This window comes from Ovis canadensis, chromosome 2, assembly GCF_042477335.2.
Source record: "Ovis canadensis isolate MfBH-ARS-UI-01 breed Bighorn chromosome 2, ARS-UI_OviCan_v2, whole genome shotgun sequence".
NCBI lineage: Eukaryota > Metazoa > Chordata > Mammalia > Artiodactyla > Bovidae > Ovis > Ovis canadensis.
Window position 1 is genome coordinate 84,216,763 of NC_091246.1, and position 26,015 is coordinate 84,242,777.

The 26,015-nt window shown below is 42.5% G+C and overlaps 1 protein-coding gene across 2 annotated transcripts in view; it reads right to left on the reverse strand.

Moving 5' to 3' along the window:
- The window catches only part of TTC39B (tetratricopeptide repeat domain 39B), a 147,541-nt gene that overhangs the window by 39,194 nt on the left and 82,332 nt on the right, over positions 1-26,015 (reverse strand). For both annotated transcript variants that reach the window (XM_069576606.1, XM_069576607.1), the window contains 6 exons: positions 24,438-24,533; positions 14,404-14,514; positions 10,882-11,013; positions 9,619-9,695; positions 3,061-3,128; positions 139-203 (listed from right to left, as the gene is read on the reverse strand). In XM_069576606.1, coding sequence (XP_069432707.1) covers positions 139-203; positions 3,061-3,128; positions 9,619-9,695; positions 10,882-11,013; positions 14,404-14,514; positions 24,438-24,533 — 549 coding nt within the window. The remainder of the gene's footprint in view (positions 1-138; positions 204-3,060; positions 3,129-9,618; positions 9,696-10,881; positions 11,014-14,403; positions 14,515-24,437; positions 24,534-26,015) is intronic.

Sequence of the window (26,015 nt, forward strand, 5' to 3'; positions counted from 1 at the left end):
AATCTAGTCACACTTATGAAAAACTTTAAAGTACAAAGTGGTATATAATACAATAATTATTTAAAAACCACAAGAAGGTGGTCATAAAGGTACAAACCTTGTCATAAGATTTTTCATCAATCTTAATTTTTAACTTACTTATATATTTGGTAACTTGTTCTAATTTTGAGTCCACCTTTGATGAAGTTGATCATATTTTCATCCTGAAAACAATTCAATTACATAATTAGATCATTTAGCAAATGATTCTTAGACTGTCCCCACAGCTGTGTAGCTGCATGATTCGAACAAAACACTGTATCTTTTGAGGACATGATTTTTAAATTAAAATAGTCTTCTTGCTTTACATATAAAATGCCTTTTTTGTCATCTTTCTTCCAACTTAGAGGACCAAAAAAGAAAACAATTTTTAAATCCTTGCGTAACTTTAAGGATGTAACGAAGAAAGTAATCCTTACCAATCAGGGGTCATAGAGATAGTCCAAACCTACTTTGATAAACATCAACTACCGAGCAATTTTCTTTTATGTTCAATGGAGTTCAAAATGGCGACTCCAAGGATTTTCCTGTGTGTCATGCTCCAAGTGATGGGATTACGGTTCTTCATTAGGGGGTACTTTAGCAGGCCATCTATTTAGAATTGTGAATTTCATTTGCATACATTTCCAGACCAAAAATAACTGATCTGGATTCTAAATTTGTTATCACTAGCATGAAATTTTGTCTGGGAATTTTGTTTGTTCTCTTTACCTGATGGTCATCAACCATGCAACTGAGGCAACTGGCCTAAATGAATGACCTTTCTAGGGTGAGCATTCTAGGATTCTAAGAGTCTCTTAATAAAGTATATAAAATAACTGCTTTAAAGATGCTACTCTAATAGATGGTGCTAATGGAGAATGATTTTCTAACCCATTAATACCAGAGACACGCTCTGGTATTTATTTCCTGTGCACTTGAGCATCCTTCCGAAGCCAGAGAAAAACGGATTTTAGTTTGTTAATTTCATCACTTAAATACTTAATACTTAAATTATTAAAAGAATCAATAAATGTAAAATTCACTATGCAATTTAAAAGCCCATTTTCTGATTTCACAGTAGCTTCTAGTTACACAAGTTCCAATAGTGTCCAGGAAAGAAGTTCTTAAACTGGAATAAAATCTGCTTCAAATAAGAATATTTAATGATTCACCAAACATTTGCTGAATGCCTATTTTACAGCAGGCACCTAATTGCAAAATGAGGCAAAAGCAAACACAATACACTAAGGGACGGAGACGTGCACACACGGATGCAGACAGGCATAGGTTGCCACAACAGCACAAAGCGGGGCTGGGATGTGCAGAGGCCCAAAGAGCTTCCTGGAAGCATCAGTGCTTGAAGCGTTAAAAAAAAAAAGATTAGGAAATAGCCAGATGAAGGAAAAGAAGGCAGATATGAACTTTGCAAGCAAAAAGGAAAAAACCTTTCAGGGGAAAAGCAAGGAAGCATTAAAGATCATGGTGTGCTTGGCTAGGCCATCTGTGCTTATATAACACAGCACTGCTACAGAAATCCATTTCAAAGAAGGGAATGACTAAGGAGCAAGAACGCTGTTTGTACTTTCCCACTCAAGCACGCCAGCAGCAGGCGAGGATGTCGCTAAGAGGGGCGTAGGGAACTGGGAGAGATGCCAGTTGAGTCTTAAAAAGCCTTCCCCATTTGTGACATTCTGACACAGAACCACTGCCATCGTCAGTGAGGGCTACTCAACCCTGAAGCCGAGACGTGAGCAGGCGAGATGCTCCCCTTGGAGCAGGTGCGCGATTGCACAATGGAGAGTGAGCTGGAGGGAAGGAAAACTACGGACCAAGGGTCCCTAGATTGCCATGAAGTCTAGGGAGGCTGATGAGCCCCTCACTAGAACAATTATGGTCAGAATAAAGAAGAAGAGCTGGGGCTGATTAACCTTCGAAAGGTAAAACAGCACAATCATGAGCCTGACCGGACATGGAGGCATGAGGAAGAGGGAAGAGCCGTGGGTATCTCCCAGATGTTGAGTTACAAGCCCCTAAACATTTTTTTAAAAACCTTTTGAATCAAAGATTTTACTGTCAAATTCCCATTTGAAAAACGCATTAAAAAAAAAATGGGGGCCTCTGTAATTAGCCTTACGTATACTAAGGCAGTGAGACTGCTTCAGCCATCATAATACGTAGAGTTTTAGGAAACAGGGTCATAGATCAGATTGATTTTATTTTCCTTAACCAGACTCCAACCTATCAGGTCAGTCAACCTCCAGAAAGAGAGAAAAGCACTCTCAGTTCAATGTAAAGCATTGAAATCGAGGAAGACTTTCTCCATCTTACAGTTGAATTTCTGCCCCCTTACTATCTCCACCCCACCTCTACCCCACTGTATCCATCACTGACACCCGTGTGGCCACCTGTTAAAATTCGTATTTTTTTTTTAGAAGAACTACATGTTACAATGACAGGCCAGGTACTGGTGATAAGAAATCCTAGAGGTGAAATTTAAATGCCCCTGAGAAAAACAGTCATTGTTTTGTTTAGTGACTTCTTTCAACTGCTCTTCCAAAAGAAGAAATAAAAGGGGATGAGAATACAAATAGCAGGGAAATAAAATCTGAGGTCTACATGCATAACTGAGCTTTGCTGAAACATCTGGCACGAGAAGGGAACAGCCGAAGATGCTGAAGCCAGTCACCCCTGTGTGCAGCCCTCCACCATTAGCAAGCTCACAGAGGCATAACCTCACGATTCTCACACAGAGAAGCATCCTGAAATTAGGTGTGGTAGGTGCAAAACAGCTTCTTTAAAAGGCAGTGGTTCCCAACAGACTGAATTTCAAAACAGCATCTTTTAGGTGCATTTGAGTAGGAAAAAAAGATCCCCCAGAGTCTTCTTTCAGCCAAAGTTTACGAGCAATAACAAATAGCTTTCATTATAACTCTTAGTCGAAAGAACTGAAGTACTGACACAGAATGAGCCACATTTTTTTCTTTGTCATACTTAGCAGGCTTCCTGGGTGACACTGATGCTAAGCCAAATGTCCGTTACCTGCACAAACGTGAGGGCTGCTTTCTGTAGGAGGCACTCGGCATAACAGATTTCAGCATGCATTTCCTCTATTAAAAACAAATAAAAGTATATTAAGGAAAATCCCATGCCCACAGTAACTGCTCTGAGATATTCAGAAAAGACAGATAGATAAATGAGCCCAGAGGAGACATAAAAACCTAGGTTGTTTCATGATTGCATAGAACTGGAATGATGACCTCAGTTCTCAAGGCCTCAGCAAGATTTTTCCAGAACGTGTGAAATGCTTTGGGGAAGTCATCTTTGGCTCAATTCACATATAAGTGCCAAGAGTCAGGCCCTTGGTGTCAGAGATCCAAACTCAGCTCACAGGAGGAAACCAAAATAGAAAAACACTTTTTGGGAAAAAAGAAAACCACTCGTTTTTTTAACTTGATGGGAAACTTCAAGTCTACCACTGGGATGGATTGAAAAACTAACTTGAATATACTAATTCTAACATCAAAAATATTATGAAGGCATGATGACCACGACAATGGTTAGGCGCACTATCAACCTGAAGAGAAGGCAGTAACTTCTGAGGATTCTAGGAAAAAGAACTGTCCGGCATGTCCAACTCATGAGTCCTCATTCAGGGAAGACCTGATGTAAAAAATTTAGCACTAGCACAGTTTGGGGCTATTTGCTTTGTGCGTGTGTGCACGTGGGTATGTATATCTGTTTTCAGCTGTGCTGCACGTAGGGTCTTAGTTTGCCGACCAAGGATCATACCCACACCCGCTGCATTGGAAGCATGGAGTCTTAACCATTGGGCCACCACAGAAGTCTCAGTTTGAGGCTACTTGGATCACTGAGGTATCTAGTGCAGGAACAAGGCACTCACAAGAGGGCTACAAAAAATTACGTCTGTATCCCCTGGACACATAGACGTGTGGCCTATCTTCCTAAATAGTTCATGATACCTGTAGAGACTGGGGAGGGAGGAATCTTTCCTTTTTTTTTTTTTTTTTTTGTATAAACAAAATCATCAATTTACTGTTTTATGCATAGGATACAAACTAGTGTATTATTTATTTAAGTAAATGAGCTTTGGGGTTGGGGTAATTAACAGCCTGGATTGTAGCAAAGGCCCTGCCACACACTAGTTACAGAACCTTGAGCAAGCTACCCTTCCTCCCTCTGCTGGGCTTCTCATTCTTCAAGTCCAGCTAATGACATCTCTATTTCAAAGCTGAAGAATTCAAGTGCTGCCGGTGGAGTCACTGTGCAGAGTAAGCCCTCAATATGCATCAGCTACTTCCACTAAGATTATTCCCATTGGCCCATGTCATGCTTTTTGACAAAACTTCAAAAGTAGCACACTTTTAAGTGACGTGCTGCTGCTGCTAAGTCGCTTCAGTCATGTCCGACTCTGTGCGACCCCATAGATGGCAGCCCACCAGGCTCCCCCATCCCTGGGATTCTCCAGGCAAGAACACTGGAGTGGGTTGCCATGTCTTTCTCCAATGCATGAAAGTGAAAAGTGAAAGTGAAGTCACTCAGTCGTGTCCGACTCCTAGCGACCCCATGGACTGTAGCCCACCAGGCTCCTCCGTCCATGGGATTTTCCAGGCAAGAGTACTGATGTAAGTAACTGAAAAACGGGATTATTTCCATGTTGATGGAATGATGTTGAACCTAACTGGATAAGACCTAGTGCTTTATTTCTTTCACTCACACACACACAGGACACCTCCCCTCAATACACACACACACACACACACACACACACACACACACACTTTGTCCTCACAAACTGGTTCACCTTCCTGCCATGCTCATGTTCCAAAGGTTGATTGACAAAGAAGCAACAATGCAATGAAGATCTTCCAACAGCACGCGTAAGAGGGAGCCAAACCCACGACAGGCCAAATCTGAGGAGCTGCGGTCAGCGCACATTCTGGCAGCATTAACAGCCAGGGTCTCCATCCTTCAGAACGCCTCACTTTAAAGGGTGCCCCCTGGATTTCTCAGCGGGTTCAGTGGGAGAAAAACAGGTAACTTTTACAGAGTCATTTGAACATCCTCTTCCCAGGGAAATTTGTAACAAAGTAGGAACTTTCAGTAATTACTCCCTTTGGAAGCCTGCTCAGCAATCCAGATGGCTGGCTTGGGGCATGTGTTGAGGAGGTGGTGAAGTTGCCGCTGGGCGAGAACCAGCTCGGCAGAGAGGCCGAGCGCAGAGCCCTGGGTGGCGCGGCCGATAGCGCGGCTCAGGCAATGGCGCGCCTCCGGCTGAAGCACAGGGTGCGCACAGGGAGGCGTGGGCTATGAGCCTGGAAAGGAAGTCAGGCTAAATGATGGATGACCTTGGAAAGGAAGTCGGGCTAAATGATGGATGACCTTGAATATCCGCGTCTGGGCTTCATTCAGTAGGCAATGGTATTGCAACAAAAACAGAAATGAGACCTTTCTTAAATAAAAACGAGACTTTTTCTGATAAACAAGGAAAACAAGGAAACAATGAACAGGCTGGGGAAAAACCTAAAGAGGCCTGAATGAGTTAAGCAATCTTGTTACTGTCTAGCTGCTACTACTAACAAACACTTGTGGCTAGACTGGTCCTTTTACAAAGCTAAATAAAGCTAATTACTCTCTGACTCCATATGTATTATGAATTATTCTCTGCAACTGGCATTCTTCCCCCGCTACACACCCTTGTAGCAGTCTTCCTTTCAGAAAGGAGGTCACAGCCTTATAACTTCTGAAAAGACCAACCCCAGTTACTGAGTTACCTGATGCCAGCTGTGGCCATTTTGAAATTTTGCAAAAGAAAAAAAGCAAGACTGACTTAGGATATAAAACCTCTCCTTATTTCTGTGGAAATGGGGCACTGTTCTTAAGGCACTAGCCTACTATGTTTCCCCTTTGACTGGCAAGAATAAAGCTACTCTTTCTTTTTTTTCCTCCAAACTCTGTATTTCTATTTGGCATTGGTGGACAGGGAGCCAAGATTTTGGCATCAATGGTGAGCCCTTGCAGAGATCTGAGCAGAGGGGTGGATGGATCAGAGTTAAGCTAAAGATGGACAAATCAAAGAGAAACATAAAGGACATAACATGAAGGCAGAGATAAAAGGCAAGAAAGTTTGAACTGTATTTTCTATGTATAATGAATCTTTGAATTAAATCCCTTTTACATCCTAAGAACTGTATACAAACATGTGTTTTTAAAGACAATTTGAAAGCCATTTAATATGCCAGCCATGAGAAGAATGGGTGTGCCTCATCTTCAATCCACAAAATGTTTAATTAAATATCCTTACTCCTACAAACAACGAGCCACTCAAGGATAGAAATGGAAATTACCTATAGGGAAAACAAATTGCACACTAAATCTACAATGTTTTGACATGCTCCCTTGAACACAAAGTCTGTTTGGATTGCAGCGACAGCCAAAATCATTAGGAATAAATGCAACTTAATTTATAAAAGTCTTATCTCTTCACTCAGATTGATTTATATTGGGCAGCCCTTAGCTCTCAAAATTAGACATTTGGCATTTACAAGTAGGTACCTACCAGAACATCTCTTAATTATAAATTCCTTGGTTCACTGAAGGAAATATCTTCATTATGCAGTGAAGCATGCTTTCAGACATAGAAGTCTAAATAAACCTTATTTCAGAATAGTTAAAGTCACAGGCTGATGTATTTTCATAATTTTTAAATTAGGATCTTATTTTTTTGAGCAGTTTTAGGTTCACAGGAAAATTGAGGGGACAGTAGAGAGATTTCCCATATATCCCTTGCTCCCTGGCTCCCCCCAACATGCACAAACTCACCTATGATCAGCATGCTCTCCCAAGCGGCACGTTTGTTACAACGGGTGAACCTCCACTAACATATCATAATTCTGCCATAGTTCTCATTAGGGCCCACCCTTGGTGGTGTACATTCTATGGGTCTGGACAAATGTATAATGACATGTGTTTAATCATTATGATGTCACTGCCCTAAAAAACTCTCTGTGTTCCACCTAATCATTTCTCCGCCCCATTCCCTGGCAATGACTGATCTTTTTCCTGTCTCCACAGTTCAGCCTTTCCGAGAGTCTTATATACTCAGAATCATACAGTAGGTAGCCTTTTTCAGATGGGTGTCTTTCACTTAGGAATATGCATTTAAGGTTCCCCCGAATCTTTTCATGGCTTGATAGCTCATTTCTTTGTAGCACTGAATAATATTTGACTGTCTGGATGTACCATACTTCATCCATTCACCTAGTGAAGGTCAAGTTTTGGCAATTCTGAATAAAGCTGCCATAAGTATTTCTTTGCAGATTTTTGTGTCAACACAAGTTTTCAGCTGTTAGTTTTATAAGGAAACTGTCATACTGTCTTCCAAAGTGGCTGCACTATTTTGCACTCTGACCCGCCACGAATGAGTGTTCCTGTCCCTCCACATCCTCACCAACATTTGTTGGCCTCTGTGTTCTGGATTTTGGACGCTGTGTTGCTGGTGTTGAGTCACTCAGTCGTGTTTGACTCTTTACGACCCCATAGACTGCAGCATGCCAGGTCTCCCTGTCCCTCACCAACTCCTGGACACTGTGTAGTGGTATCTTATTACTGTTCACTTTTTAATACTTCTAAATATGCCATGCCTAAAGACAGAATAAAGAGATAAGAACACAGTATCACCTATTTTTATGATGTTTAACACAGAAATAATTCAGCATTTCCTTCACCCACATGTGAAGACATTTCATGCCTGTTTCTTGCGGAACAGAGGAAGTTGTGGGAAACAGGAAACAACTAAACAATTAATAATTAATTAATAATTAATTAATTGGCTTAGGGAAAGGCAGGTCAGGTTTGAACACCGCTCTGCTAGGCTGGTAACCTTGGACCGTTTGTCTAATCTCCCTGATCCTCAGTTTCTAGTCTATCAAAAGGAGGTAATCCAGGATGGGCCTCCCTGGTGGCTCAGCAGTAAAGAATCCGCCTGCCAGTGCAGAAGACGCAGGAGACATGGGTTCGATCCCTGGGTCAGGAAGATGCTCTGCAGGAGGAAATGGCAGTATTCTTGCCTGGAGAATGCCAAGGACAGAGGAGCCTGGCAGGCTACAGTCCACGGGGTCACAAAGAGTTAGAGATGACTGAGCGCGAGCACGCGTGCACACACACACACATACACACACACACACACACAATGAGCCCAAGTTTTCCAAAGTCCGTAGCAAGTTGATAATAATCTTCTAACAAAGCAAAGAAAACTTTACAGTGAAAGACTAAAAAATGTGTGTAGCACAGACTCGACCACTAGGAGTGATGGACAGCATTATCCAGAATTGCTCTTGCCTTAACTGGCCACAGCTACTTTGACAATTTTGTGTTACCTCCTCCAGAGAACTACTCTGAGTGCTTCTCAGATGACAGAGGCTTTGTTAGACACTGGCCACATTCGAAGGACATCTTCTCTGCTACAGGAGTATTGCGATGCTCCTTTCTTATAAACCATTCTGACTAGAGCATAATGCTAATATAACAGGACTCATCATGGAACCTCTGCCCTAATCTCTGTGGGAACGTCAAGGAAACAGCAAAAGGAGTCAGTTTCTCCCAGCCATCTGATCAACATGCCGAAGATATGCTGTATTCTAATAGTCCTATTCCTGAATTCTGCTGTGGCTGCTGCTGCTGCTGCTGCTGCTAAGTCGCTTCAGTCGCGTCCGACTCTGTGCGACCCCATAGACGGCAGCCTATCAGGCTCCCCCGTCCCTGGGATTTTCCAGGCAAGAGTACTGGAGTGGGGTGCCATTGCCTTCTCCGTTTCTGAATTCTAGTAGTCCTAAATGTCTACAAACCAAACATTTTATATGCTGTAAAACATCATCATTATTCTAAAGGTATCAAAATTACTGACCTTGAGAAAAAAATTAATAGCTTTTAGAAAAACAGAAACTCTCACACATGGATGAGAAGACTATAAACTGACCTAATTCTTCAGAGAAAAACTGGTGATATCTATAAATGTTTTCTATTTTCAAACCCTCAGTCCCAGTAACTCCACTTTTAGCAATCTATCCTATGAAATACTAGCAAAAAGGCATGAAGTTATAGGTACAAGAATTTTAGGTCAGCATTATTCTTAATAGCAAAAAAAAAAAAAAACAATATAACTGTCCTTCGATACAGAAAAACTAATTTATGGTATTTGTCCTAATGAATGCTACACGGCTCTTAAGCAGAATGAAGTACAATTTATACGTGTTGACCTGGAAAAAGTCAATGCCAAAAATCACATTGTACCACATGTATCACGTGCTTCTATACTTGCAAAAAATGAATAATGATGAATTACTATAAAAATCCTATGTATATGTTCTGCATATATTTGTATACGTACAGAGAAGAGTGTGCAAGGCATGAAAACCAACTGCTAACAGTGGTTACTTCTAGAGGGTAAGTAATGATGGGGAAGAGGAAAAGACATTCCATTTACTTATATTATTCACTTATATGTTGAATTTTATGAGCATAGCCATGCTTTAATTTTTCAAAGAAAGGAAAATACCCAACCTTTTAAATGCCCCTTACCTTCAGTCAGCTGTTCCAAAGATCCTCTCGAAAGAAGACTTGAGAAGGACTCTACAACTGTGCATTTCTTCCTGTATCTGCACAGAATACATAGAAGAGATGAGAAGTAGAAAGAAAAAAGGAATAAATCAAGCTCATTTCATTTCACAACCATTTCAGTTGAAATCACACCAAAGGTTCACCAGAAACAGGACTCTAAACCCTAAAGTCTGCAGGGCGGAGACCACCATTTTGAAACCTGCACACCCAGTTCCCAGCACTGGCACCCTGTGGGCATTTAATCCAAGCTCACTGAACATGTTTCTGTGTGTGGACAAACCTACTTATAACAGTCAATACCGGGAGCTTCCCTGGCAGCTCAGTTGGTAAACTGCCTGCAGTGCAGGAGACCCAGGTTCAATCCCTGGGTCAGGAAGATCCCCTGGAGAAGGAAATGGCAACCCACTCCAGTATTCTTGCCTGGAGAACCCCATGCACAGAGGAGCCTGGCCAGGGTACAGTCCATGGGGTTGCAAGAGTCGGACACAACTTAGTGATTAAACCAAACCGACAGTCAATACTAACTCTGTCATGCCCCTTCCCTGATCTCTATGGCTAAAATCAGTGTTTTTGTGGGTAAGGGTCACTTCGCCACTGGTTAAAAATGGGGTTAGACTGCAGTGTTTGGAAACTCTCTTCATTTGAGGGGCTAGAAACATAATTACAAGAGGGCATAACTTCAGTGTTAAAATTCACCAATGTTAATTAACAGCTTCTGCTAGAGGCTTCAAATACACATAAAACTGAAACTCCATGTCATTTTCACCAAGCAAAACTGTTCAAATATGGCCATTCAGGCAAATAAAAGACCCGCTTCTGCATTTACAGCATTTCCCACATAAAAAATGCTCCTTGGTTGGCCCGGAGTACCAGGCCAACATGTAGTACCTAATCTCTCCACCAGGGGGACCCCAAGAGATGCTTGCTGCTAAACCCACTGAAATCCTCAGCACTTTTCCGTAGCTCAAATACCAAAAAGAAAACAGTACGGTATAGATGCCATGTGCTCAGCCACACCAGCATCATAGGATAATTCCTTAGGGAAAATATTTTTAATCTTTCATAAAAGTACAGGAGGCCAGGAAGCTTTGATGCTCTAAGTCCTTTTCTATAACCATGGCCAACTTCCAACAGAGCTCTCAGTGAAGCAAAGTACATCCATGTTGTCACACAGACAGAAAGGTTTTTAGGCGTATCTCAAGTATTTAATTACTCAGCTCATACTTTTGGCAGGTTTGTAAGGCGTCCTTCATGGCAGAAATGCCGTTTTGGATGTCCTGTTGCTCGAAGGTCATGACAGCCTGCAACACCACGATGGTACTGTAGCCCAAGGCGTGGTACATGCTCTCCTTAGCCCTGGTGAGAACACGGAAATCACCGCATTTCAATTCAGCTGAAAAGCATTCAGGTCCCATCTGACAGTAACCACAAGAAGTTCTAGTTCATGCAAGGCATGACTTTCACAGTAACGACTTTTACTCCTGCACCACAACCACTGGAATAACGTGGACTACGAAAGACGTGACCCAAAAAGCTCAAGCACTGGGGACTTTCAAGTCCAGGCTGCTGCTGCTGCTGCTGCTGCTGCTGCTGCTGCTAAGTCACTTCAGTCATGTCCAACTCTGTGTGACCCCAGAGAGGGCAGCCCACCAGGCTCCCCTATCCCTGGGATTCTCCAGGCAAGAACACTGGAGTGGGTTGCCATTTCCTTCTCCAATGCATGAACGTGAAAAGTGAAAGTGAAGGCAGGAAGCAGGAAACTTGCCAGGTTGAAGGAGAAAGGGACGTATGCTTTTCCCTGTTTAAGCACAAGGGGGCAGCCTGCCGATTCATTTCTTAGAAAATGCTTCTAAGCAATCCTAATTTTTCCCAGTTGTACAAGAAGCAGTCCTTAGCTCTGAAGTAAGTGTAAAATAAAAGCCATTGAAAATATATTTTGTGACACAGAAATTATGAAAGATAAGGCTTGTTTAAAACCATCCTCTCCCTTCTCCCAGACAGAGGCCATGAGGAAGCAAGATTTAGGCAACCAGTCAGGTCAGCCACAAAGGGCCCAGATAGAAATTCACGGTAGACCTCTTACCAAATCTCACCTCATTATCTAGGAATCCTGATTAAAGTTCTTGATGATTCATATTATCAGTAAGAACTGCTTCAATTCTTAAGAACATTTAGTCTGAACGGATGGCACAACCCAGACTCTCAGGCTGTGAAAACCTCACTATCACTTTCCTCAAAACTTATCAAGCTATGTTCATTTGTTAATTATAAGATTTACAATATTAATCTGTGGTTTTGTTTTTAATTCAAATACAATATACAAGAGACTGCTGCTCTGCAAAACAAATACAATCCATGTTATTCCTTCCCCACCAGCAAGAGTCTAAACATCCTTTCAGAATCTGCAGTTAGTCTCAGTGAGGGCACTGCTGATTCAAGAAAGCAAACAAACAATCTGCCAGGAATAAGAGCAACCCAATGTAAATCAGTAATTGTAGTTTTTAAACGTCACCTTTAAAAAAAAAAGTTCTGTACTGAAGTATAGTTGATTTACAGGGCTCAGGGGTAAAGAATCCACAAGCAATGCAGGAGACACAGAAGACTTGGTTCGATCCCTGGGTCGGGAGGATCCCCTGGAGGAGGAAATGGCAATCCACTCCAGTATTCTTGCCTGGGAAATCCCATGGACGGAGGAGCCTGGTAGCTACAGTCCATGGGGTCGCAAAGAGTCGGACACGACGGAAGGGGCTTAGCACGCAGCACATACGCATAGCTGATTTACAATGCTGTGTAATTCTCACATTTCAGACCAAAAGCTCTTCCAAGAGGAAAAAAAAAGTATTTGAGTGAGGGAAAAAACACATGTTTAACAGTGAAACGTTCAGAAAGATCAGAGGATATAAAACTAGACTAAATATAAGATCATGTTGTTTATTTCATTCCATATTATGACCAGCTGCGTGTCAGTGGAGGAGGAAAAAAGGAGACTTTGAATAAAAAACACAGGAGACAGGCAGGAAGAATAAGAGAGGGGACTTAAGGAGAGAATGACTGGCAGAGAGAGAGAAGGAGGGAGAGAGGAAGACAGATGGAGAGAGAGACAGAAGATGATCTGAAGGACAGACAGAGATCTGAAGGACTAAAGAAGACGGAGGGGAAAGGATAGCCACAGGCAAGGGAGAAAACGTGAGTGCTGGATGGAGACAGCACTGGGCAACTTCCTTAGGCCAGGGGCTTCACCATCTATTTTGTTGTCTGTTCCTAACCTCCGAAATGCTAACTGATTGCAGCTCATCTAAATCTCAGAATTACCATGGCCTCGGTCGGCACATTACTTTAAGTCCCCTACGTACGAACCTTTAAGTTGAGAACTTTCAAAGATTCGAATGTGCGTTCTATCAATGTCAGGCATCAGTAAAATTTCAGCTTGCCCTCCATCTCCTATTTCTGATGCTCCTTCAGCTCTGTCCTTGCCCACCTCCTCTCCCTCCTCCAGTTGGTAACTCTTGCCTGTTCACGGGATGCCGGCCCCTGGATGCCAGCTGTCGTACTGTACTACTGTACTTTTCAAGGTACTGTAGTGTAAAATTGAAAATGCTTCACTTTTTTTTGGTTTTTCAGATATTATCTGTGTGAAAAGTATAAATGTATTACAGTACAGTGTTATATAGAAAATTGTGTGAGTTGGGTACCTAGGCTAACTTTGTTGGATTTATGAACAAACTAGACTTACGAACACGCTCTCAGAATGGAATCTGTCTGTATGTAGGAGACTTACTGTAATTTCTAAGAATCAAAGTCAATGACCAGAGTCACATCACCCTCCCCACCCTACTGACTCCTCAAAGGAGAGAGTCCCATTCCTGTGCCCACAAGGTAACCATCTTGAAATTATTACAGGAGGTCTAAGTTTCATCCAGGTCAGTGACTGTGTTTGAAGGCACGAGGTAAGCTTATTCCTGTCAAGCTCTAGTCACACTGTCCAGATGGGCACTAGGGTCACAGTGAGGCCTAGGAACAAGGCTAAGCATAGGTTTTCCTGCCACATCATCAGAATTCATAGGTACTATTCAGTGAAATGGGGCTTCCCAGGTAGCTCAGTGGTAAAGAATCTGACTGCTAAGGCAGGAGATGTGGGTTCGATCCACAGGGTTGGGAAGATCCCCTGGAGGAGGAAATGGCACCCCAGTCCAGTATTCCTGCCTAGGAAATCCCTTGGACAGAAGAGCCTCATGGGCTACAGTCCACGGGGTTGCAAAGAGTCAGACACGACTAAGCCTGCACGTGAGCGCTGTTAATTGAAATGAAACTGATTTATCACATAAATCAGGAGTTCCAAGAATATTTTCATTATCTTGAATTTCTTTTTAGCCTCCGAGATTAGCACATTTTCATTCTTCCCAGGTCCATTTCAAAGGAAACTTTTCTCAACCATATTTAAGTTCAGAGGAATACTCATAAAAATATTTCACTGAAGAAACCCAAATGAAGCTCTACAAAACTAAGACGATGACATTATTTGAACAAGTATAGAAAAAGACAGGAGAAAGAATCAGAAATGCTCAAATGATTAAAGTTGACAGGATAGGTTTGTTAACTGGATATCAAAACCAATCAAAAGAAGTCTCAACAAAATTAGCTTGTAAATATTCAGATGGAAATGCAGAAAAATTAACTGAAAAGGATGACATCAGAATCATCAAAAACGTATGAAAAACATATTTTATACAAAAGAAAATTAATTACCATGGTCGAAGCAACTCTAAGGCATCTGTAAATTTGTTACTTAGAAATAAGTTCAATGCCATTGCACATTCTTCAAGGCCACTCCTAAGATCCACCTTAGTTGATAGCGACCTAAAGATCAAGAAAAAAAAAATACACAGAATTTTTACAGTTTTTACTTGTAGCAAGTTATCACAGGGAGTGTGTGGGTATGTATACTCTAGAGACAAAAAGACTAGAATTCTAACTTTGCCACTTACTAGTTGTGTCTTTAACCCTTGAAACTTGACTTTCTCATCTGTAAAATGGGAACACTACCACCTACTTCATGGGACTGTTTCAAGAATGGAACCAATTGACAATTAATACTCATAGCAGGCACTTAATAAATGATTACCCCATCACTCCAGAGCCCACAAGCATGGGCACTATCTCTATTCATGAGGGGAAGCAGAGGTATTGTTTTAGTTTGATTATGTAGGGGTAAGAGTGTGCTTCAGGCTTCCCAGGTGACGCAGTGGTAAAGAATCTACCTGCCAGTGCAGGAGACTCAGGTTCGATCCCTGGATCAGGAAGACCCGCTGGAGGAGGAAATGGCAAGCCACCCCAGTATTCTTACCTGGGAAGTACCATGGACAGAGAAGTCTGCTGGGCTACGACATGACTGAGCGACTGAGCATGCACGCACTCAAGAGTGTGGTTGGTGGAAAACTGCATTGTCCAAAACCTAGAGAAGACTCCACCAGATTATTTGTTTTTGCTTCCACAGGAGCTGTCTTACAGCTTTGTAAATTATATATAACTGATAGCAATGCAAAATAACTGTTGTCTACAGATCGGTGTTTAAAGAGAGACAACAGGCCCAAGATGGAGTCACTCAAACGCTAAGACTCACCAGGACCTAACCAATCAGTTTCAATCTTCTCCAAGAATGTGACCTATAACCAGCTAACCTGGAATATTCTGAGCAGCACTAGGAAATCCGCTGAAAGGCCCCTCCTACTCCCCGTGAGGAGAAACCTAGCCTAAAACAATGCATTCTTGGCTAATAACTTCCTTCTTTCCCGTTTCCTCTCTGCCTTGAAAAACCTTTCCTTTCCTGCAGCCTGAAGGAGCTCCTTTCAACTGCTAGTTGGGATTCTGCCCAATTCACAAAGAGTTTAATAAAGACAATCAGATCTTCAAATTTCCACTATTGAACTTGTTATTTAACACATGTAAATTCTGTCCCAGCCTTCAACTGACTTCCTGCCTCCACTAGGGAAGAATCCAGTTTTGCCTGAATTTGCACATTCATTTCAACATTCCTTTCAGTTCAGTTCAGTTGCTCAGTCGTGTCCCAGTCTTTGCGACCCCATGAACCACAGCACGCCAGGCCTCCCTGTCCATCACCAACTCCCAGAGTCCACCCAAAGTCATGTCCATTGCATCAGTGATGCCATCCAACCATCTCATCCTCTGTTGTCCCCTTCTCCTCCTGCCCCCAATCCCTCCCAGCATCAGGGTCTTTTCAAATGAGTCAGCTCTTCACATCAGGTGGCCAAAGTATTGGAGTTTCAGCTTCAGCATCAGTCCTTCCAATGAACACCCAGGACTGATCTCCTTTGGGATGGACTGGTTGTATCTCCTTGCAGTCCAAGGGACTCTCAAGAGTCATCTCCAACACCACAGATCAAAAGCATCAATTCTTTGGCACTCATCTTTCTTTATAGTCCAACACTCACATCCATACATGACCACTGGAAAAACCATAGCCTTGACTAGACGGACCTTTGTTGGCAAAGTAGTCTCTGCTTTTTAATATGCTGTCTAGGTTGGTCATAACTTTTCTTCCAAGGAGTAAGCGTCTTTTAATTTCAAGGCTGCAGTCATCATCTGCAGTGATTTTTGGAGCCCAGAAAAATAAAATCAGCCACTGTTTCCACTGTTTCCCCATCATATTTCCCATGAAGTGATGGGACCGGATGCCATGATCTTAGTTTTCTGAATGTTGAGCTTTAAGCCAACTTTTACACTTTCCTCTTTCACCTTCATCAAGAGGTTCTTTAGTTCTTCTTCACTTTCTGCCATAAAGTTGGTGTCATCTGCATATCTGAGGTTATTGATATTTCTCCCTGCAATCTTGATTCCAGCTTGTGCTTCTTCCAGCCCAGTGTTTCTCATGATGTACTCTGCATATAAGTTAAATAAGCAGGATGACAATATACAGCCTTGATGTACTCCTTTTCCTCTTTGGAACCAGTCTGTTGTTCCATGTCCAGTTCTAACTGTTGCTTCCTGACCTGCATACAGGTTTCTCAAGAGGCCAGTCAGGTGGTCTAGTATTCCCATCTCTTTAGGAATTTTCCATAGTTTATTGTGATCCACACAGTCAAAGGCTTTGGCATAGTCAATAAAGCAGAGATAGATGGTTTTCTGGGACTCTCTTGCTTTTCCAATGATCCAGTGGATGTTGGCAATTTGATCTCTGGTTCCTCTGCCTTTTCAAAAACCAGCTTGAACATCTGGAAGTTCACGGTTCACGTATTGCTAAAGCCTGGCTTGGAGAATTTCAAGCATTACGTTACTAGCATGTGAGATTGGTGCAATTGTGCAGTAGTTTGAGCATTCTTTGGCATTGCTTTCTTTAGGATTGGAATGAAACTGACCTTTTCCAGTCCTGCAGCCACTGCTCAGTTTTCCAAATTTGCTGGCATACTGAGTGCAGCACTTTCACAGCATCATCTTTCAGGATTTGAAATAGCTCCACTGGAATTACATCACCTCCACTAGCTTTGTTCGTAGTGATGCTTCCTAAGGCCCACTTGCCTTCATGTTCCAAGATGTGTGGCTCCAGGTGAGTGATCCCAGCATCATGATTATGAACATTCCTTTACTCCACATAAATTTGTGCTGTTTTAATATCGCCTTCGACTCTGTTTTAACATCTGCTCAATTCCCTCCCTGATTAATGACTTAAGCAAATTTTTAACATCTGTTCCTGTCTACATCTGTGTGAGTCATAATTTTACCCTTTTTAGAAAATCATGTAAACTACTTATGATTGATAGAAAGTCTGCCCTTTAAAACAAGAGCCATCTCTGAAGTGTTGCAGAGAAGCCAATTCGGACTCCATGTTGGAAACTGTTTCTTTGACTTGCTTTTTCATTGTTTTTGTTATTATAATCATACATAGTAGCCTGCCTCAGAGGACCCTGCCCCTGTGCCTGACTGTAAACTAAAGAGCCTTTGTTCAGCTCACAGAGAGAGAATCTGACTCTGCCTACCTGTGAGAAGGGATTGACACACTCCTTCCAAAGGCTGACCCTTCCAGTTTTGCAAACCTGAAGATTCTTTCTACTTGATTCTTCACTGTCTCTCCCTCTACCTTCTGTCCTTTGATTGTAGTTCCTCATATACTTCTCTCTTTTTCTCTCTTTCTCTCCCAGATTTAATTAAAAAGAACCTGGCATCTAGGCTCCAAAAAGATGGTTACTTTGAGACACTAATCTGCCATCTCCTCGGTCAGCTGGCTTTCCCAATAAAGTCATTCTTGCCTCAACACCGTGTCTCTCAGAGTCACTGGCCTGTCAGAGCAAGCAAAGTTAGCTTGGACTGGGTAACAAAATGTTTTGTGTAACAAAACAAGTATTTCTTAACAAGAAAATATCTCAGTAAGGAAACAAGCAGTACAATGTTTCATTTCAATGAGCCCAGAGTTGAACTTCTGAGAAACCAGCCCTCTCCATATTCATTGTTTAAGCAAGAAAACAAAATCCCACTTCGGTTACTCATCTTCCAGAAGCCAGTTCTGAAATTGCTACAGGGAACCACCCACTCTCTGCCCCCAGGGCTTCTCATGGCTGGTTCCCTCCTGTTGTTCAGATCTCAGGTCAAAAAGCAGGGAATCAGAGTGCCTTGCTGATCCCAGCCCATCTCATCTCCCTGTTTTGTTTGCTCCATACCACTCATTGCCATCCAAAATATCTGGTGCCTATACTTGTGGACCTGTTATCTTTGGCTATCTTTTCTCTCTAGGACATAAATGCAAGGAGGTTGTTTTCATCGCTGCTACACCCCGAGGGCCTTTGCTTGTACCCAGAACACAGTAAATCTCAGTAAGTAAGTGTTGTTGACTCGGCAAGTATCGTTCAGTGGACAGGTGAGGGGAACAGAAATGCTGCTCTGGGTAGAAACAAAATTCCTCATGCCTGGGACCTGAAAGCATCTCTCCTCCAGGGTGGTGCAGACAGGGGACAAGCTCTTGGAAAAGGAATGAGCTGCGGAGCTCAGAAACTGTGATGGTTAGTCTTATACATCATTTGGAATGAGTAAAGGATGTCTAGATAGCTAGTCCAATGCTACTTCTGTGTCTGTGAGAGCGTTTCTGAAAGAGATTAGCCTCAGAATCGGTGAACCGAGTAAAGCACATGGGCTTCCCCAGCGTAGGTGGGCATCAGTCAATCTACTGGGAGCCAAGACAGAACAAAAAAGGCAGCGGAAGGGTGAATTCGCCATCTCTTCCCTCTTGGAGCTGGGACGTCTATCTTCTGCTCTGTGCTCCTGGTTCCCAGCTCGTCGGGCTTGGACTGAGTTGTACCACTGGCTTTCCTGGTTCTGAAGCTTGCAGACAGCAGATCCCAGGACTTCTTGGCCTTGATAACCACACGAGCCAATCCCCATAATACATCAATCTCTTTCCCTCTCCCTCGATCTCCATCTCTCTTGATATAGCTCTCCTATTGGTCTTGTTTCTCTGAGAAACCTAATACTAACAAACCTCTCAGGAGGATTCTTCACAAGTAAGTTGCGTAGCACCCCCCACATGAGTCCACCGTAGAGTTTTGTCGGTGTTACTTCCTCAGCATCTCTTGGATTCATCCTACGACACCTCCACTATCCGCCAAGTGAGCAGTCATTTGCTGCCTAGGGTCGACAGACATATCTCTTCCCTCCCTTTCTGCCCCCACCTTCCCTCCCTCCCAATTAAATCTCTACCTAAAATTCATTCAGCTAACACTGCAGAGTTCTAACTATGACCAGGCACACTCTTCTAGGTTTTAGAATGCAACACTGAGCAAGACCCACAGGATTCCTGACTGGAAGCACCGTCATTCTCCTGAGGAGGGACAGCAGACCGAAGGAGACCAGTAACTAAGATGACCTCAGCCTGCAATAAGTCATCTGGAAAAGAAACTGCTTGGGGAAGCAGGTGGGTGAGGCTCAGCATTAGAGAGGATGGTCACGGAAAGCTCTCAAAGAGGGGATATCCGAGTGCTACGGAATGAAAGCAGACGTGGGAATAGCTAGGTTGAGGGGGAAAGAGAGCTTCTCGCCACATGAGAGGGGCATGTGGTGAGCATGGCAGACAGGGAGACAAAATGAGGATAGAAATCAGGCATGAAGCAGAAGCCACAGGGGCAGAGAAGATGGATCTTCCTCTAGAGCAAAAGGGAATTTTTAGCTCTGAAATCCCCACCCCCTTTCTCACCACCCCTTCCCTTCCGCCAGTAGGTTTTCCAGTGTACCTTTTCACCTGCTCTCTTAATTCCACTCCCAACGGTCCTCTCAGTACAGCTCATCTTTTGTTACCAGGAAATGGGCTGGAAACAGATACTGGTCCCCGTGCCATACAAACTACCACCTGTGCACCTCAGCTGGCCACACTGGCCCCTGGGGGGATGTATTTGCAAGCCCAGCTCAGAGGGAGAAACAAACGCGGGTGTTCAGCACCTCCCAACACAATGAACTCCACCCTTCTTAGCGCTTTACTAACCTGTTCACATGAAACCAAGCCTCCTTCCCCTCCAGAATATCGGTTCTACCACATGTTCTACAAGGAATGACCAAGACAGCAAGTGTAACTTCGACTAGAACTTCTCAAAGACATCTCGGGGTCAGTGGTTCTGTCCATTTCCGCCGCCACCACATTAGCTGAGAGTTTCGTCACGTAAAGTCTGAATTCTGAAAGAGTCTCTAAAAATCCCCCCCGATTCTACTTTGCTTAGGTGGCTCTCAAACTTTAGTGTGCATTCAACTCACCTGGCACTACTGGTAAAGAACCCGCCTGCCAATGCAGGAGACCTAAGAGACGCGAGTTCAATCCCTGGGTCACGATGCCTGGGAGGAGGAAAAGGCAACCCACTCCAGGATTCTCGCCCGGTGAATCCCATGGACAGAGGAGCTTGGCAGGCTATAAGCCCAGGGGTTGCAAAGAATCAGACATGACTGAAGTGACTTTGTACACATACAGCTCACCAGAGGGCTTGTTAAGAGATACTGCCTCAGCCCCACCACCAGAGTTGCTGACTCAGTAGGCCTGTGGAGGGCCCAGCAAGTTCCCAGACAATACTGCTGCTGCTGCTGTTGCTAAGTCACTTCAGTCGTGTCCGACTCTGTGCGACCCCATAGATGGCAGCCCGCCAGGCTCCGCCATCCTTGGGATTCTCCAGGCAAGAACACTGGAGTGGGTTGCCATTGCCTTCTCTCCAGATAATACTATTCTGCTTTAATTCACCCAGGATACCACTCTCAGACTATTCTTCCTAAAACAGATGTTCAGTCATACTGCCCCGTTAGATTAAGGACCTCAAGCGGCTGCTCACACTTATCACATAAAGTTCAAACCCTTCTGCCCAGCCCACCACACCTGTCCAATCGGACTACAGTGACCACTACTGCTATTTAAAAACCGCCAAGTGTCTCCAGCAAGCTCGTGACCGTGGCATCGTCTGCCTCAAGCCTGATGTGATGTAAAGAAAACCCCTGGGCTGGTGATCAGAAGCCATCATGGGCATTCTCAAGCTGTTAACTTTCAGAAAGTCACTTCATAAGTGCTTCTGGGTGTCCAGAGATTTGAAGTGATGACCACAAAACTTAACAACTGTCTGAAACTTTTGTTACTGGTGCCCTTAAGGACACAGATTAATAACCCGAACTCAAAGAGTTTCAGTGTGGCAAGGCGTTTCAGTTACCCACGTGCTCCCCTGAGCATCAGGATCCTTCTGCAGAAATCCTTCCTGGCTCTTTCAAAGTGCAGTATAATCAAAAGAAACCACGGTTGTCAATGCATTTTGTGAGACTAAACAAACGAGAGGAAATATAACCAGGGAGGCCAATGGGTTCATTAAAGATGCTCTGGCCAGGAAATGAGAAGACAGAGCACCAGGATACAATTCAACACTTCCTGGCTGTGGCACCTTGGATACGTCACCGGTCATCCAGGACTGCTGGCTTGTGAAACAGAGATGAAACTCCCTCCTTGACTATCACATGGCTTGGTATGGAGGAGCAATACACTGGGTGTTGGTAGAACAAACAGTCACATGAGGATTAAGTACTACATGAGGTAAGGTACTATTATTTTCTAACAGGTCTAACTACCTACATACTTGCTCAATTTTGGAACACTGCTCAGCTTTGCAGATGTCCCTCTGGGCTGTTTCACAATAAATTTACATGTACTTATTTTTACAAATGCATTAGAAAACCTGTTGATTAAAAAGCAGAGTAGGAGTTTTCATTAACTTTTTTAAAGGAAAATTTTAATTTTTAAGTGAACCCTATGAATGCAATACTTGAACACACCTTTACTCTATTTCTTTCATTTCCCTTCTGTTTCTTCCTTTATAGATCTTTAACTTCTTCCTCTCTGCCCCCTTTCTAACTCAGAAACATGAACAAACCTCAGTCATCTCTACTTAAAAATCAGCAACAAAGATAACTTTCTCTTGATTTTGTTTTTCTCCTGAACCTCTCCCACTCTTTCTCTTCATGGACAAGAGCTTCTAAAAGGAGCTGATTCTCACTTTCCCTACTTTTCTCCTCCCGTTCATCTTCAGCCACTACAGCCTTGCTCCCGCCGCAATTTCCTTGAAACCGTGGAAGCTAAAGGTCTCTGATGACCTAACTACAAACACAAAAGATGCTTTCCAGTCTGTATCCATATAGACCTCTTTGCAGTACCTGGCTCTGTTGACCTTATTCCAGAACTCACCTCTCCCCAACCCCTTGTCCACACTGCAGCCACCCTCTCACGGCATCTTCCTGGCCCTCAAACTTCCACCGCTCAGCTACCATTCCATTAGCTGTTCTCTCACTGTCTGTATTCACGGGGCTCCCATCTCCACTCTCATAGATTTCACTCTCCCGGAAAGGGCACGTACAGTTCATGCCTTCAACAGCTACACGTATGGTGAAAATTCCCAGTCTACTGATCCAGCCCAGATCTCTATTATCTCTGACTGCTACATACACCCTTTATTCGTCACTGCTTTCAGTAATATTTTTTTAAAATTTATTTTGTCTCAGCTTTCAAACTCAGCACTATAAACGTTGAAGCAGTGGTTACCTAGGAAACTATTGGATCAGTTAGAGAACAATTATGAGGGAGGAATACATATTTCTGAAGATAGCTCAGATTTCCATGAACAGAGACATATGAAATAAAAAAGCAATGTGGAAAATAAACGCCTTCAGATCCTAAGAAGTAATTTTCAACTCCAGCTCCATTCCTCAATCCTTAGAATACTGCACCCCTTCCTTATATTGTGGGGGTTGAGTCCTAAGAAAAACTGCCAAAACCACAAGTATTGTGAATATACTCAAAAATAGCTGAAATTTTAAATGGAAAATCTAAAATGCTGACAATGTGCTATATAATTTAAAGTTTAGTAAGCATGTAAGGACAGATAGAAAGCATTTTTTCATGGTACGAAAGCCTTAAAAGAGTTGTCTTAATAACCAATAAAGGAGCAACTTACATATTCAAAAACAGACAGCTGACTAAAATAATTCTAAAATGGACAGGAAGGAATAGTGCTTAACAATCAAATATGATATTACACAACATATTCAGTGGAAAGGAAAAATGTCATGATATGCCTCAAAAAGGTAACCAAAGAGTAAAATTAATATGATCCCACTTTAGAAAAAAATTATTAACAATATCTCTATATATGAAGAGAAAAAGAAAGAATCCACACCAAAAGAAGTTATGGTGATGGTAATACGTATTTTATCTCTTCTCTGTGCTTTTATATATTTCCTGAATTTTCTCTGATAATTTCTTAAAATGCCCTTTTAAGTCAAAGTTACAAGAAGAATATAATAAGAAAAATAATGAAAATATACAACGAAAAACGTGTGAAGTGAAGTCGCTCAGTCGTGTCCAACTCTTTGCAACCCCATGGGCTGTAGCCTACCAGGCTCTTACGTCCATGGGATTTTCTAGGCAAGAAAATTGTGTGACCACACCTATATCCAGCAACACATGGCTACTGGATATAGCAATAAAATACACCAAAATTCTAACAGTCTGTATTAAAGTGCTCATAATTCTTCCCTCCATCTTCCCCTCCACCTTCCCAGATGCCTGGCAATATGGTTATATTATTTTACAATAAAATTAATAGTTAAACATTTTTAAGATAAAAAAGGCCCAAAAGGGATTTGTGACCCAAGAGGTAAATCTGGTTTTGTTTCAGTTTTTACATAATAGGGCCATCTACTCACTAAATGCCTTAGCATAGCTGTCCTCTTCCTTTTTGGCACCAGGGACAGGTTTCAAGGAAAACAATTTTTCCATGGATGACTGGGGGAGGTGTTGGAATGATTCTCACAAGGAGCCTGCAGCCTAGATAGCTCGCAAGGGCAGTTCACGTAGGGTTCGTGCTCCTATGAGAATCTAACGCTGCTGATGAACTGACAGGAAGTGGAGCTCAGGCAGCAATGCAAGCTCCGGAGCATGGCTGTAAATCCAGATGAAGCTTCGCTCGTTCACCCCCTGCTCACCTCCTGCTATATGGCCTGGCTCCTAACAGGCCATGTAATGGTACCGGTCCGTGAGCCCGCCGTTGGGGACCCCTGCCTGAGCAGCTCAGAGAAGCCTTCCCTAATTTGTAAATGAGCACTACACCTGCCCAGACCTCTCCCCACCTTGTGTGTGTGTGCTAAATCGCTTCAGTTGTGTCTGACTCTTTGTGACACCATTCCTACTTTAACACACACATCACAATTTACCAAAAAGCTGGAGTGTTCTCCGCAGTCCCCCAAGACACCCACACCCCCTTCCTGACCTTTTCACATTAGATGTTCGGTGCTGTCCTGGTGCCTGTTTTGAATCAAATGATGAGAAGTGCTGGCTGCTTGTTGCCATATCTACACGAGAAGGCCTGTTGATAAAAAAGGCAGTGAGGTTTTCATTTCTTTGTCTTACAGGAAAAATGTACATATATTCAAGAACACAGCACAATCCCTTCAGTTATTTATAATATCTCACCTCCATTTCTTACCAATTTTGCAAATCAAATAGCAAAATCTACTCAGTTACAAAGTGAATATTTCTGAAATACAGCCCCTATAAAATAAACTTATTTTTCTTTTCATTCCAGTCCAACAAAAAAGAAATTCATGAAATCGCCCCCTCCCAAAACTCTCCACCCAAATGTAACATTGTAGCTTGTATATATCCTTCCAAATCTTTTCCCATGTGTATCTATGTATCTATCTCTAGTTTTCTTAATTGAAATGGAATATTATTGTAGGGGAGGAAAGAGTCTCCATCAGCTCTCTCAGGGTCCCTGGCTGGGTCTGTCAATCAAACTGACAAACACAGAGCAACAAGACAAAAGCATAAAAATGTGAAGTTATACACATACATGTGAATCCCCAGAAGAGACTGAAGAAGACCCAAAAACTGACCAGAGCAGAAATCTTTTATACCTTTCAGTCAAAGACACAATATATTTGTGAAGAATTGGCAGGACGAATGGTAAAGGGCTAGGAGTAAACGGTAAAGATGTAACTAGGAAGATAAGGGTTAATTTAACAAAGTTTGTCTGTAGACTCTCTGAGCTGTAAGAGTCTGTCTCCAGTAAAAAGAGAATTTAGATCCTACTTTTGGGCAGAAAGAGGGAATTTTTTCAGTTTTTACTGCTTCTTAATTGACATCAACTCAAAATGATGTTTATGTCAAAGGCACATACACATTTCCGGATAACATACTTGGTTTCCTTCATTATATGCTTAATGTATCTTGAATCCTTTCTTCCCAACACAGAGTTGCTCTACCATGGTTACTGTCCATACAGCTATCTACTGAATAGAGGTAACATAATTTGTTACCCATCCCTCATTTTGAGGCATCTTAGTTGCTCCCAATATTTCACAATTACAAACAATACTAAAATAAGCCCCTTTACTCACTTTCCTGATTATTTCTGAAGGATAAATTCTGGAGGTAAAAAGCATGCATTTTGTAAAATATCTTACATTTTAAAAGCTGCCTGTTTCCCAGTATATATACCCCACAGAATGTTGAGGTAACAAAGAAGATGTGGAGACCAATCTGGTTTGCAGAATCTTAGGCCACCCTTTGACCCACATCTACCCTCACAGACACACATGGAGGCAAGTCCACTGGAGAGAAGGAAACTTCCACGGAGCTTAAGAATAAGTCCTGCCCTGTGTAGAACAGAATCTCCAACCTCCCATTCACGATTCACCTTAACTGCACACAAGCTATAGAGCAGAGAGGAAAAAGTTACTGACCTTTCCTTTAGGAAAGCTTTTTCTATGTTTTTAATTCTAAAATGTCAATGCCCCTGTTGTAGATTTAAGAAGAGTTTGATTATATTCTACCTTCTGACTTCCCA